General features: G+C 31.4%; 1 protein-coding gene across 1 annotated transcript in view; it reads left to right on the forward strand.

Moving 5' to 3' along the window:
* Nucleotides 1-16105, forward strand: part of LOC143226756 (serine/threonine-protein kinase MRCK alpha-like) — a 125030-nt gene that overhangs the window by 77028 nt on the left and 31897 nt on the right. Inside the window, 14 exon segments of the mRNA XM_076458136.1 lie at nt 4855-4988; nt 5465-5622; nt 5911-6017; nt 6779-6914; nt 8141-8313; nt 8507-8648; nt 9750-9793; nt 10037-10142; nt 10750-10874; nt 11457-11556; nt 12894-13042; nt 13544-13659; nt 13979-14139; nt 15563-15631. Of these exon segments, the coding sequence (XP_076314251.1) occupies nt 4855-4988; nt 5465-5622; nt 5911-6017; nt 6779-6914; nt 8141-8313; nt 8507-8648; nt 9750-9793; nt 10037-10142; nt 10750-10874; nt 11457-11556; nt 12894-13042; nt 13544-13659; nt 13979-14139; nt 15563-15631 (1720 nt within the window).

The following is a 16105-nucleotide window of genomic DNA, read 5'->3' on the forward strand; positions in this document are numbered from 1 at the left end:
AGAGTGCAGACAGATCTCTGTGCTTCCAAAAGAAATGTTCTCAAACCAAATGAAAAAGTCTTTTGACCTCTATGGTTAAAAAAGTTGATGAATCAGGGTCAACACCCATCTCTGTTCCTCATATACATTCCAGCAAACCCAAAGATCCACTTTTTTTGGTTCTGGGTGTGGGCATTTCCTTGGGTATATTTTCTTCTCCCACCCAAGATGCAAAATGATCATTCATTTATGTCGTCAGTCACTGGAATTTTCCAACAACAAAGACCTGCCCAATCAACCCAGGGAAGGATTTATGGAGATCGACAGACCTCCCTCAAATAAAGACAATAAAGAAAAAAACGTGATTATAAACAGAAGGGCTCTCCACCCAATTTGCCTACACACAAATCGAAATGACCACCTTGATACAATGGAATTGTCAAGGTTTATGTTCTAATCTGGATGACATCAAAACACTGATTGCATTCTTCCATTCTGTATGCTTTTCCTTACAGGAAACATTTCTGAAACCTGCCAATACAGTCACCTTTTGGCAGTTTTCTTTGCACAGAAATGACAGGCTGTGTGATGGACAAGTGCATGGAGGAGTGTCAGTCAACACACCTTTGGAGGCTAAAGCCATCCATTTTTCCTTGGGTCATACCATCGCTGTTTGTTTTCTCTTCCTGTTGCCTGGAGAGACCTATGATCAATCAGACCTTTATGCTCTCATTGAACAGTTGCTGTCTCCCTTTTAAATCCTGGGGTACTTTAATGGACATCATCCTTTGAGGTAGTGCTGATATTGATGGGAGGAGTCACTCTGTAGAGTGTATGCTATCTGATCACAACCTTTCTCTTTTCAGTAGTGGTTCTTATACTTATTGTCATGCACCTAGTGAGTGCTTTACAGCTGTTGATCTATCAGTTTGCTCCCCTTCACTATTCTCCCACTTTTCATGGAGGGTTGACAGTAACCCATGAGGCAGTGAGCGTTTTCCTATAATTGAAAGAGAGACTGGCTGTGGTCGACACCACCTGAACCACGTGCTTTGGTGGAAGCTGGATCAAGCCAACTGGCCCTCTTTCACTGCTCTCGCAGAACGTGATTTTGCCAACGCCTGTAAGCCATCAATAGACAACTGTTTGGCAACAGTAAATGACTGTATTATAGAGGCAGCTGCTCAGTGTATTCTTAAAATCTCAACACATTTTCCATGATATTCTTGTTTGTGGTAGAGTCGTGCCTGCCACTTGGCATGGAAGGCTCCAAAACAGGCCTGGGATACTTTTAGTAGGTATCCCACCCTCTTGCACAACATTGCTTTCCAACAGACCCATGCACATGCTTGGTGAGTAAGACATCAAAGGCAGAAGGACTATAGGATTAAGTTCACAACCAGCATATCTTCTACCACCTGTTCCAAAGTCATATGGAACAAGATTCAAAAGGTAAGTGGGCAATATAATTCTGTCCCCCTTTCCATCTCTCTCATGCCAGTTGTGAAACATGAGATATATTGAGTGGCAGCTACAGACTGCTCTCAATCATTTACTGAAGTAGACCACAGCAGGCAGTTTTAACTTCTTTCTCTCTGCATGCAATTTTTCTGCCAATGGGGTTATTCACCCTGATCCTGAACTCTGTATTGGTGAAGTTGTGCTACCTGTGGTACCTGAGACAAAGTTCTTGGGGCTTATCTTTGACCAAATCTATAAGAGCACTGAACATCCTCCATGTCCTTTCTTCCACTACTTGGGGAGTGGATCAACATTCTATGCTGAAGATATATCATACTCTTCTTCGATCAAAACTCGACTACAAATCACTGATCTGTGGCTTTGCCAGGACCTCAGCCTTAAAGATGTTGGACCCCATTCATCATAAGTGACTTCAGCTTTGCACCAGGACTTTCTGCACCTCTGCCATATGCAACTGTTTTTACTGTATTCTTCGAAACTTTATTCCTTACCAAAGCATCCCACTTGGGGTTGTGTTTTCCTTCCTTGGTGGGCCATGCTTTTTCATAACAGACGATCTGCTATTGCTCCTTTTTTCCTTCATATCCAGGAGCAGTTGGATGAGTTGGTTTTGTCCTTGGATAACATTGCTGTATCCACTGATCAGCCCTTCCCACCATGGCTTATTACAGTCCCCATATGTAACCTATCTTTAAGTCATCTGATAAAAGCAGACACTCCCATTTGTAAATAATGTCTGTTATTTGCTGAACATCCTTCAAACCATCCTTCCATTCCTATTTATACAGATGGTTCAAAATCAGGTGACTCTGTGAGCTCTGCCATGGTTTGTTGTGGTTCGGTGGTTGTGTGCAGAATCCTCTCTATAGCTTCTGTGTTCACTGCTGAATTTTATACCATTTGTCTCACCCTGGATCATATTGAAACTAAGCAGTACTGAAAGTGCACTATTTATACTGAATCTCTTAGTTCTCTACTGGCACTGGAATCACTTCACGTTAGTTCTCACCCTGTTCTTGTCGATATTCAGAACCGACTGGCCCATTTCTCTTTAACATCTACTTCCATCCAGTTGTTTTGGATGACAGGCCATGTTGATATTCATGAGAATGAGCTCTTCAGTACTGCAGCTAAATCTGTCTACTCTGGCACTATTGCTGTTGTGCCTGTTCCATACATGGACTTGTATTCATGGCTTGTCTCCGTGCCAGTTGGCAGTTGACTTGGAGTGAACAACATGAAAACAAGCTTTTCAAAATAAAACCCTCTATTAGACTTTGGCTGTCTTGCTTCTGTGAGGATTGGAAAAAGGAAGTTGTTCTAACTAGACTACCCATGGTCACAGTTTTTTAACTCATCATTTTATTTTATCTGGAATTGATGCACCAATGTGTTGTCTGTGTAACACTCAGGTCACAATGAGCCACATTTTACTGTCTTGCCATCATTACGACTCTCAACAACGGCACAATTTTAAACATGTTTTGTCCCAAGGTTTATCCATAAAGTTAGACAGTGTTATTGGTGATGGTGACACTGTCCATCTTGGATATGCTTTTAAATTTTTAAAAGCCATTAATCTTTTCAATGCTACTTAAGTTTTGTAATTTATACATTAGACCTTTTTTAGTGTGATTCCCTTTTAAGAATCAAAATACATCTTGTTTGATTTGAAATTAAAAAATGGCCATAATGTCAAATAACTCTAAACCAGGACTGGAAAGGCCAGCTTCAGGTTTTTGAACTTGCTTGTTAGTCTTCTTAGCGAGTTATGATAATTACAGTTATGCTACAGAAAGTCCTTTACAACTTGTATTACTGTAGATTCTCTCTTACTGCTGTAGACTAGATATAAAAATTGGGTTTGATATTATTTATGTTTTTAATTCAAAAATTAAACTTTGTTTTGTTTTACCTTAATTTCTTTTTATGAATTTTAATAATTTTAATTTTAACTTATTTACCAGATGTTTGGTGCAGATAGCCTAGTTGTTTTGTACCATAAAACACCAAACCAATCAATCAACCTTCTAAGTACATTTCAAATATTTATTTTCTCTAAGACATTATGTTTTGTTATTCTCTATACTCCAAACAATATGGGTTCTGTCACTTGATCAACTTCACAACCATCATAAAAATTAGGAAATAAATATAAATTATGCTTTTTCATGCTAAAATGATTATATATTATAATACAAAAATACAAATGTTTAGTCTAAGTAACTTAAGTTTCATATCACACTATATTTACATACATATCTATCATATTGGTCTTCCAGTCATACCTGGCCAACATCACGTATCTTAAATTGACGTGGTGCATGTGCACTTACATTGTGTATCCAGTAATATAAAACTAACCTTTAGTCATCCCTGTCTTGGCTGTACATTTTGTAATGTACAGTTTCATTAGAAATAAATAATTAAACTTATTTTTCTTAAAATACAGAAGTGAAGCAAACAATTATCTCTTCTTGCTACAGCCTTTATACTTGGTTGCTGCTAAGCCTTTTAAAATTTTGTATGTGGATGATATCAAACAAAATTTTAAGTTTTATATATACATTTGAATAACCAAAGAATTGCAAATAATTACATTGATACGATAGAATTTGACCATAATTTATTAAGCTTAGTAATTATTATGTATTTATTTTTTTAAAATTTTGAAACTTCAAGCAGACTAAAGACACACTATCTCATTGAAATCTTGGATCCAAAGAAACATTCTAAGCTCTTGACTGGTTATTCAGATGTCACATAATATAGTAAGACTGTACAAGGGACCATTTCAAAAAATGGAAAGAGGTGAACAGGGCCACTGTGTTTGATTCAGAACATAAGCCATACCTCAGCAAAATAAAAAGATATTAGGTTCTTGTTTTATATTCTAGCTTTTCAGTATTAGTAATTCGAGTTCTTAACTTGTATGAAAGGCTTAGTATTTTGACATTACAAATATCAAATTTGAACCAGTGCTGCAATTAACATACCTCATGACACACTAAAATCTATATTTAAATGCTCTTTTAATATGTACTTTTAAACTACGAAATTAACTCGTATATAACATTAAAGTTTAAATTATAATCTACAGTTTGATTGCAAACTTATTGACATATTTATGTAAAATAGTAGTTCAATAAAATTTTGAATGCAAGTCAATAAACGAGGTGATCCGGCCTTTGGCTCGTGACCAGTGGAGAAAGGATTAAAACAGAATAGAGATGGCTGTGTATAGTTAAGTTTTTCTCTGTGCAAAACAAAAGAAAGAAAAAGTGTAACTGTGCTCTTCTATTAAATAAGTTGTTTTATTTTACATTAAAATACAGATATGTCCATGTGTTATACTAAACTAAAATTTTTGTGTGTGTGTATGTGTGGTGTTAGTTCTTCAAAGCCTTCCAACTGGACTGTATCATCCTATAGTGAAGACCAGGTTGACCATTTATCAGATAAATCTGTGAATTGGAAGATAAAGGAGATAGAAAGGGAAAAAATGGATTTGTCAAAAAAAGTAAAAGGTGATCAATTGTGTAGTAAATTATTTATAATTTTGTGGTTTGTGTTTTACATTACTGTCATGCAGTAGTAGGTGTTACTTAGTATTTTGTTTAATCCAATGTAAAATTTCTTCATTGTTGAATTTAATTCGTTGGTGCTATGTTTATCTCTTTGACTTATAAGCATAGAGAAATCGAAATGCTGTGTTATATCCACAGTTTCAGTTGTTTGTGTTAAATTGAAAATCTTTCCTTGTTGATTTAGATGTGTTTGACTTAGAAACCATTTTTCATTTGAAATTTGTGTTATTTAAACTTATGTCATTTGGTAAGTTATCAGAAAACCAGATGAATCTTTGAATCAGAAGGTTTCTAAACTTTAACTGATATCAGTTTTTTTCAAATATTATTTTAATCTTTTAAACTTATGCCTGATATTCTTTGTGTTAATGAGAGAAATGCATTATAGATCTGAAAAGGTTTTGTTTGTTTTATAGAATTAACACTTGAACTCCATCGGATGCAGCAGGAACATACAGATGCTGTTATCACTAAGCAACAGCTGGATCCATTTGGTGGGGAAAGGTCTACTCACATTGCTAGCTTAGAAAAAACTATATCACAGATTAGACAAGAGAGAGATGAATTACGGAAGGTAAGTCTAACAATGACTGACCCAAGTGAAGGCTGAATACTGTTCAAATTTAGATATACATTATTTGTTGTTAGTTTGTATCATCTGAAAGAACTTCACTGTTTTAAAATGTTTTTCATTAAAGTAAGGTATATACTAGAAGCTATTAAGTTATTGTCAAAATATTGCTGTTAGTAAAATACACTTATTCTTTAAAGGTTTGTGAATTTATAAAGTAGTTTAAGTGATAAATTGAGTAACAGGTAAGACATTAATAAATAACATTTTGCAATCTCTATACTTCTGAAGGAGCTGGAAGAATCTGAGGAAAAGTTAAAGCAACAAGCTAAGGAACTTAAAGATGCACTGGGACAGAAAAAACTTGCCATGTCAGAGTACTCCGAAGTTAGTGATAAGTAAGTGTTTTTTGCATGTGATATCTTTAATGCAATCAAAATTAGTTTAGAGCATGGAAATGGTGGAATAGTAATGAGCCTATAACTATAACAATCTTAACAATTACTTCAGTTTTTGTTTTTCATTTCAAAGGTACTTAAATGTAAACATTTATTTGGTGGTATTTTAGTTTATTTATGCTGACTGTGATGTTTACTTTTAGGAAAAATTCTTCATTTAATTGTTTATTCTGGTAGTTGATAGAAAATATTCACTTTAAAACAAAACTTATTTTGCTGCATAAATGTTGAAAAATTTCACTTGAATAACAGCATAGTTTATCTTACATTTTGACTGTAGATTAATGAAACGAGTAGGGGTACATGTTTTAGTGAATCCCTTTGAAGAGTTCATAAAGATTGATCTATGTGTGAAGCTTTGGTTAGTCTTTTCTATTTTTATAAGACTTCTCAACACACTAGTTACCAATGAAGAGTTATGAAACTTTATTTAATTACCTTTATTTACATAAAATACTTCCTCCACTGAACTAAGTTTCTAGTGAAGTATTTGTGGAAGTGGAAATTTGTGTGAAACTTCATTTATTTCGTTGTACTTCCACAGAATATTTTGTGTTTTGAGTTGAGAGTGAACTGTTTTAGATAGCTGATCTTTTTGTAAAACTTGATCAAGTTTTGCTAGATGGTTACTTGTGTCAAGATATATGAGTTGTGAATTTAAAAAAAACCAAGTTTTGAATTTAACTGATCATATTCCCAAGGTTGTCAGAATTACGAGCCCAAAAACAGAAGCTCTCCAGACAAGTACGAGATAAAGAAGAAGAAGTAGAGAATGCCATGCAGAAGATTGATAGTTTGCGTCAAGAGTTGAGAAAAGCTGAAAAGTTAAGGAGAGAGGTAGTTATGATTTCAATAACAATTGTTATGGTGTGAATGCCTTTTATGAACTGGCAAAGCACAATTAGAATTAATTATATTTTTTTTTATAAGACATTAGTATTAGGCCTAAACATATTTAGATGTTACTTCTTTACCTAGTTCTTGAAAATTTCCAAACAACTAAGTGAATACTGTTGTGTTTGAATATGACAGTTATAATTAGATATATTTGATATATGTTGTTTCAGTATGTTATCTTCCAAGTTAATTCTACATGTAACGAGTGTTTATTTAGATAACAAATCACATTTGTTTGTGTTTGTTTTTAGTGATCAATCCAAAGAACAGCTAAGTTCAAAATACTAGTTTTTCTTCCCACTATATTTTGCAACAACCTCACAGTAAAATTATACTTTGTAGGCCATTTACTAAATTTCATTTGTATTTCACAGAACATTCTAATTATTTGTGTTCTCATGCATTTTTATTGTTTAATAAATAATTAATTAATTGATAATTTCCAGTGCCAGAAGTTAATTTTAATGCATTAATTTTCACTCTCTTAGTTTTTGGTTCTTTTTTTATTGATATCATTTTAAACCAAACAATATGCAATTAACAATTATTTTCAGTTAATTTTATTATATAACTAATCTGAAAATACAAGAGAAAAAATTGTCTTCGGTCATTGTTTACTAAGTCACTAAATCTATTGTAGTGAAATTATTTGCACCTTTGAATATTAATAATATTCTGCACCCAAATGAATTTTCTTGGTATTGAAAAACGTTTTTTGCTAGTACTGCAAAAGGACTTGCCTTGATAGTCTAAAAATAGGTCTTTTATAGTAATACTTGAAACAGAGCATCAGACTTGAACTGCCCTCAAGAGAATTCCAACAACAATAATTGAGTAATATTTATCATAGGAAAAATAATTAGCATGATCGTATATCTTTTGTTGCAGTATAATAAATATTATACTATTGCTTTGAATGCAACTTTTTAAAGATATTTGGTAGTTTCTTGTAGCTACAATAAGAGCTTTAAAGACTCTTGCATTGTCATTTTACTTGTACATGTATTTCTATGGAATACACATGTATCACTAAAAGATAAGCAAGAAAAAAGAATTTTCAGTAATACTAAACTAGAATAAGTTGGAATTTCAGAAAGTAGCAAAATATAGGTATTAAGAGAAACAACTAAGATATTTACATCAGTACGTTTGTTTCTGTCGACAAGTTTGAGTTCCATTTTGAAGAGTCACAAACAGAGGTGTCAAAAGAGAAAAGGATGAGAGAGCGTAGTGAAGATTACGTTCACCACCTGGAGGAAGAACTGGAGTCTTTAAAACAGAGACAAGTTGGACGAGCTACAAACAACACAAATTCAGAGGCTACTCAGGAAATAAACAGGTGATTACAGTAATGATATTTTTTTTAAATTTTATTTTAGTCTCTTTTCCTTCTATAACTGGCCCAAGTTCTAAAATTACTGGAAATGTGCACAGAACCTCGAGAATTGAGAACAAACCATGTATGTTTGCAGTACAGCTGTAGAAAAATATATCTTTGTAAATACTGACTCTCTTTGTATTTTTCTCTTTAGATTAAAAACTGAATTAGAAAACCTGAATGGCCAGCACAGAACGGCTCTTGGCCAACAACAAGCCAAGTACACAACAGAAGTAACTAACCTCAAGGAACAAGTACAAGAAGCAGACAACAAAGTAGAGATGCTTCAGAAAGAAGTGAGAACAATCATTAAATATTCCAGTGAAAAACAAATCAAGTATTTTTGTTTTAAAACAGCAATGCTGGTTATATCACTTAACCAAGTAAAACATTTATTTATTGTGTCTGGAGTCATTACAGTTATCATATGGCTGAGCAAGCTTTGATAATGTTATGTTCAAGTAATTATACTAAAAAAATATTACACATTGTGTGTAGTAGAACAATACTTTTAATGCATCTTGGTAATGTATTGTGAAAAATCAAAATGTACAAATGTTTCTGATATGAGAACATTTAATATATGGCTTAAATGTTTTTGATAATGTCCTATCTAAATAGCTTGTAATATGGTTGTTAATACTTGGTTTAAATAGCTTAAGAAGTATTGGTTGAAAATATTTTGTCCATACAGTTTATAAGCATGATTGATAATGTTCTATTTTAACAGCTTCACTGAAAATACCGTATCTTAAACACTGTAGATGCTGGTTGGTAATGTTCTGTCAAACAATTAAGCAAGTATTGGTTGAAAATGTCCTGTCTGAACAAATTAAATGCTATTGTTAATGTCCTGTCAAAACAGCTGAGGTGTGCTTGATAATATTCTGTCTAAGCAGCTTAAATGGAGGTTGGTGATACCATATCTAAAAAACTTAACAAGTGTTGGTTAAAAAGTGTCCTGTCTAAACAGCTTAATGAGTGTTATTTGATAATGAAAATTGTTAATGTTTATGCTGTCTTGGTTGTTATAGCTATGTTGAGAAGTCACTAAAAATACCACAGTGTTTAGTTAGTTATAAAATTCAGATCAACAGAAATTTGTTTATTTATAAGAGAAATGTCTTCTGTTATCCAAGACTTTGCAATTGTTCTATGATCTAGAACTCTTTTTTTATTCTGTTCACATGAAATTTTTTGTTAGGATTTTGTTTTAGGATACATTTGTACTGTTCATGTGTATTTTTTCTTTATACAGAACATTTATTTTGCTGAGTAACATATTAGTTTCAGTTTCTGACTTGTGCAGTCTAAGCTTTATTTCCTCTCAGTAACTAACATAAACTGGTCAAGGTAATTTTTGGAATTAACTTAATGTTTACTGCTTGTACTTTCAGATCTCAGGGCTTAAAGAAAAACTTGAACAAGCAAGATCAGAGAGGTGAGTTTATTTTTCTCTTTGAATTGAGTTTTTGATATGTAATTATTCTGTAGTTACAAGCAGTTAGGATGGTATTTAACATTACAAGGCTCTTGCATTACCTTATTAGACTCAGGTGCAATGTCACATGTGGTACAATAGTATATTTTACTTCATTAAATAAAAATAGTATAACAATTTTTATATGGTCATAAGTATTTGCTCACAGTTGCTCAATAAAAGTTTACTTTCATACAATTTTAGTGCCTTAGAAAACCAAGAAATTGTTAATGAAATGAAACGTATTCATGAACGAGAAAAAAATATGCTTCATGAGGAAAACAAAAAACTTGTGCAAGAAATGGAACGGGTAAGAGAGAGGGGTTTTATCATTTTAAATTAAGACACTCTTGAACCTACATGTTTTTCTGATATCATGAATATAAAATTTATATGTAGCTATTAATAGTTACGATTTATGTGGAAAAAAACATTTTTAAGAATGCAGCAGACTGGTACAAGTAGTATACCTCAGATTCTAATAGAATTCAATACACAGGTAATCTAAAAGTATTCTCAAATTTTAAGTAAATGACTCTCCCTTTACTTAAAATTAAATATCTAGAATTTGCTACATTTAGTTTTCCTGACTTAATTAATAATAAATATTGTACTTTCTTAATAGAGAAACTTATTGCAACTAGGAATTATATCTAAAACAATGAATTATTAAAAACTGTTCAATATTTATTATTAATTCCATAGTAAAGTCACTAACTAAATGCAGCAAAGTCTAGATATTTAATTTTCTGAAAGCAGTATTCATAAAAGTAATTTTTATGAAATATTAAAAAAGATACAACATTAAATGTAGGTAAGGTTTCAAAATATAATTTCCTTCACTGGAGTTATCTATTAGTGTTTTTTGCACCCATAAAAAAGTAGAACAATTAGTTTAATGTATGTTAATTGTTCAGTTATCAGAAGGAATAAGAAAACAACAAGATGAGAAGAAACGAATTGAGGAAGAGTTAAATGAACTGTTGGAAAAGAAAGACTCCATAGCCCAATGGGAAGCTCAGATTAGTGAAATAATTCAATGGTATAAAAGTATTATTTATAATGAGAAAATGTTTTAAAAACAGATCTTATCATTCTAACAGTATGTAATAACTAAAGGGCACTGTGAATATGTCATCACTACCAGAAGGCTTGTTTTGTTCTTTGAGGGGTTGAAAATCTTGAAGAATAGATTGCAATTATGTTTTAATTTCTTCAGTGGTGGTGATAAAAAAATTGCAGTACTGAATGGTACTACATTGATTTCATACTTAATATTTTTAATAAAATATGGTATTGGGTTAGATTCCAGTTGTTATATTTGACAATGTTTCTTTTAGAAAAACAGTCAAATTTTAGTACTTGTAATTTTTTAACTATGACAGAAATTAGAGATATTTCTTTTAGATATTACATGATTTAAATTTTTTCTGTTTAGATAATCATTTTACTATGGTATTACCAGCTTTTTTACAATTAAAATGTAAGATTGATAGAATTGTTATCAGAAATAAGCTAGCTAGATGAGAGTATAAAAATCACTAATTTCGTATAATAATCAGCTTCCACTATTAAGTTATTTCACTAGAAAACTACAACCAATAGTGATGTTTCTTTTTGTTAGGGTTAGTGATGAGAAAGATGCCAGGGGGTACCTTCAGGCTTTAGCTACTAAGATGACAGAAGAACTAGAATGGTTGAAAATGAGTGGTGTTCCTTCTGCTGTATGTATGTTTTTGTGCTTTAGCTAAATAATAAATTTCTTCAGCATTTTATCAACCAGCTGTGAGAAACAAAGTTTATTTTTAATGGTTTAAAGTATTGCATTCATGACCTTTCTGTTGTTCAGTTCTTAACTTTTGTTTATCAGAAGCTTTGCTAAACTGTGTAGAGTATTTCACTTGAATTAAAGTACACATAAACATAGAAAAATGAATAAAGCTGTATCTAAAACAAATAGTTAATACCACAATTCTTTGTTGATTGTGTTTCATGCTCATTATTTTATTTGACATATTTATGTTTTACCAAACATTTTTATTTGTATATTCTTTTGTATGACTTCATCCCACAATGTATTTTGTTTACTTTAATGAGGTACTACACTCACAGAGTTACAATATTTGTAACCTCATTGTTCAGGAACCAGTATGTGTTGTACTCACTGACTAATGGTTACAGTTTCACTGTTTAGTATCATAATAATTGAACTTTTGGAGATAATGAATGTAAAACCACTGTACAATAACAATATTGTATTGTTATGACTGAATAAGGACTATAAATAGTTCAGCATGTTATTTTTTTAATGGTTGTACAAGAGTATGGACCTAGTAGCCTGTACAAAAACAAAAAATATCATTGGTATTGCAATGTATTTTACATATCAAATTAGTTATTTCTATCAATGTTTTGTGTTTGGCTCTTATACTGAGACTTGATACTAGCAAAAACATGAAACTGCTCAGTATGATGTATGTGGATTTCATTGGTAGTAAATGGTATTAAAACAAGAAAGTAATATGAGGGTTAATGTGACATAGAACTACTAACATTGAGCTCCACTTGTAGACTTACGAGATTACATAACATTGAATTAATGGTCTATACCAGTGGTTCCCAACTTGGGGTCCCTAGATCCCTAGGGATCTGGAGAGGTAATACCATTTCATTAAACAAGTAAGTTTTTCAATTCTCCTGTTTTTTATTGCATGCTTAGTTATATATGTCTTTTATTTGATTATGAAAAATGGGGATATTAATTATTTGTTAATAAGAACAGCTTGTTGGGTAAATGGAATCTTTCATAACTATGTAGTCCATGGGAGAAGAAAAAATAAAAAGGGATTTGATGGTGAAAAGGTTGGGAAACATTGGTTTATACAAATAACAAAGTATATCATTGTATTTGCAAAATTAGAGTCATAAAATAACGTAGTGTTTCTAGTGGCTTGTTTCATTTTACACAATTTTAATCATTAGAAATATTTCTTTGATTTTGAAAAATTGAGTGTCATGAAAGCTGTGATTCAAAATTAAGTTTTTTTTTACGTTTTGCTAGGAGAAAAATTGGAGAAACAGACGGTCCCAGAAGTTGGATAAGATGGAACTTTTAAATCTTCAGTCAAGCTTAAACAGTGAAATTCATGCTAAACAGGCAATTGGAGAAGAACTATCTCATGTACGAGCAGAGTTGGTAGCCCAACAAAAGTATGTATGAGTGAAGAATTGTTTTGTTAGGTGCAAAACAAAGTACCGTGAAGCATTGTTTCATCTGAAAATATCTAAATTTTATCAAAAACTAATAGTTTTTAATGTCCTGTAAACTGAATATTAAGAGTTAGTTTAACTGTTCTCTGTTGTGTTTTTGATCTTGAAACATTTTTGTTCCCAAAACAAAGTAAAATGATACAACTGACCCTTTAATATAAAAGTAGGTAATTATTACATCACTTTGTGAAACTATAATAGTGCATATTATGATGTAAAGTTTAAGCTGATTTATATAGTTTCTGACTGTATTATAGTTAAATACATTACATATCAAAATGTGAATGTAACAATGTGAAATTTTCTCCAAATCAGTCAAGTAAAACCTCAATTTTTTAGCTGCACCAGCTGTAATTATACCATTGCTTATTATGATATATTTTTAGTGCATAAGTAAAGGTTGTTGTTTTTTTTTTAAGTGTTTTGATGTTATTTTCCCAGAGAACTAAGAGAAAGTCAGCAGAAATTGGAGTTGTCTCGTAAGGAATTAGTTAAAAAAGATTCTCAGATTAAAGAACTTCAGCTCAAGCTTGAAAGGATAGAAAGTGGAGAAAGATGTTAGTATGAAATTTTAAATAAACAAAATCTATAACTGAAAGAATAAGAATAAAGAACCAGAAAGGAATATATAAGAAGAAACATTGTAAACTATTATATGTAATAGAACTTGTTAGTTATTGTTATATTGTCTTGTAACAAGATTTTAAAACAAAACAAAATCTTTGATTACTCTGAATATGCTGATAAAAATACTACATAACTTGAAATATTTCTATAAGTATCTAGTATTTGTCATGGAATCTCATTAACATTAAATTATTTCATTATTATGGTCTTTAAGTATCTTTAAAGTTCTGTGTAAATGAATGTTTGTAGATTTAGATCGCCCATCTTCGCAAATGTCTTTCTTAGACCAGTTCTTGAAAGACACGTCTGTACGGCTGGCCCGTAGTGATAGTGGCGAAGCTGGCGAAGAGGCAGATGTAGAGGATAACCAACCTCCTTCTGTATCCAGTGGGAAGTCTAACGTTTCTGATGTGAGTTAACCATAAAGCAAGGAATGTATACACATTAATTTTGTTTGTAAAATAGAGCAGGAGATTAGCATGTTTTAATAGGTGCTAATTGTTAAAAATGGTTATTTAGGTGATAACTTTTATTATTAGAATAAAAACTGAAATTAGACTAGCAAATGTTGCTTATAATGCAAATATGAATTGCATGTATGATAAGTTACTAATAAAATAAAATGTTTGTGTGGGAATAGATTATAAAGCAAGGTATTAGTGTACAGTACTTTTATTTGTAAAATAAAGCAAGAAATTAAAAGGTCTTAATAGGTGCTAATTATTAAAATATCAGGTTGTTTAGGTGATAACTGTTAGAATAAAACTGAAATGAATGTTTAACAAATATTGCTCATATTATAAACATGAATTGGATATGTGATAAGTTAATAATAAAATAAAACTTCTGTGGGGAGAAGATGATAATGGTGAAAACATGGTTTTAATGTATAAAATGAACAGTTGACTGGTGTTAATATAACAGTGTGTTAATGGTAGTTGTGACAGTTAATGAAATAAGAAATGAACCAAATTGAAAGTTGTTTTGAATTAAAAACTTGCTACTGATGAATGGAAACTGAAATGAACAGACTTGTATGCCATTGTTCAGTGAAGTGAAAACTAAGACAAAATGGTCAGTATTGCTATGGTAATGAGTACAAGAAGAAAGAACTAGTATGTTCTGTAATGAAAATTACATGTGCTTGTGAAGCAATTGTGGTATAATTAGAAGTAAGCTAATGTAAGATACTGTTACTGGTTATTAGGTGAAACAATTATAAACAGATGCAGACAACTTTCAGTTGACTGAATTTACAAGGCAGTTTCATTACATAACTACACTCATTTAGTGTTCTTATTTCTACTTACACTTTTATCAAAGTAGCATTTTTACATGAGAACCTATCAGTGTCTTTACTTATATATATTAAGATAGTGTTTCTAGTTAAACTGTCAGATTGTGTCTTTACCTCTTAGTGATATCACTTGTACTAACATATAGTGTTTCTATTTTTACTTAAATTGTCATCTAGTGTCTTTACTTTTTCTGAACCTGTAATCTAAGGTCTTGTATTTACACTATCAGTTAGTGCTTTACTTCTTAATCTCTCAGGTAGGTCATTGTTTGTACTTGTAAATAATCTACTAGACAGTATCTTTTTGCTTTAACTATTAGTTAGTGTTTTTACTTCTGCCTAACCTTTCAAGTTGTGTAAGCAAAGGTACCCCTGAACTACAAACTAGCTAATATCAGTTTCTTGAATTCTAATCTACTGAGTAGCATTAACTTAGCCTGTCTTATGATTTCATTGTAATGTTACCTTGGCTGTTTTTAAATTGAAGTAATTCAAATTAAGTTTACCTAATATTTTATACATTGTTATCTTCCCAGGACCATCTTCCATCACCTGTGTCACCTCTTGTAGAGTCCAAACCAATCATAAATTTACAAACTCCTAAGGTATAAAGTTCTAATTTCAGTGCTTGTTTTTCTCATCACTGCAACATTTAAATGTTTAATCTATTACTAACTTGTTTTGTATGACATTTATTTTATTGACTATAATATGTTTTAGCTTCATCACTACTCATGGAACCTTTTTCTGTAAATCTGTATCTTTAATGTAATGCCTGTAAAATCCAAACATGTTTGCAATATTTGGTGCAGACAGTGAAGTTGAACAAATTCAAAACCTAGATGTTAACTAGAATTGTGAACAGTTGTCTTCAAATTGACTTATATTAAACACTTTGATTTAGTTTTGAAATAATAAGTCATTTTTTATATATAATTATGTTTTACAACTGTAAACTGATTTTAAAATATAAAAGTTATAGGTAAAGATAAAACTTGACAAAAAAGTAGTGTAAGTAATTTTTGTTTTTGAGTTTCAGCTAATAGATTGAACACACTTTTATAGTTTTATCTCATTTT

Source organism: Tachypleus tridentatus, chromosome 1 (assembly GCF_004210375.1).
Source record: "Tachypleus tridentatus isolate NWPU-2018 chromosome 1, ASM421037v1, whole genome shotgun sequence".
Classification (NCBI taxonomy): domain Eukaryota; kingdom Metazoa; phylum Arthropoda; class Merostomata; order Xiphosura; family Limulidae; genus Tachypleus; species Tachypleus tridentatus.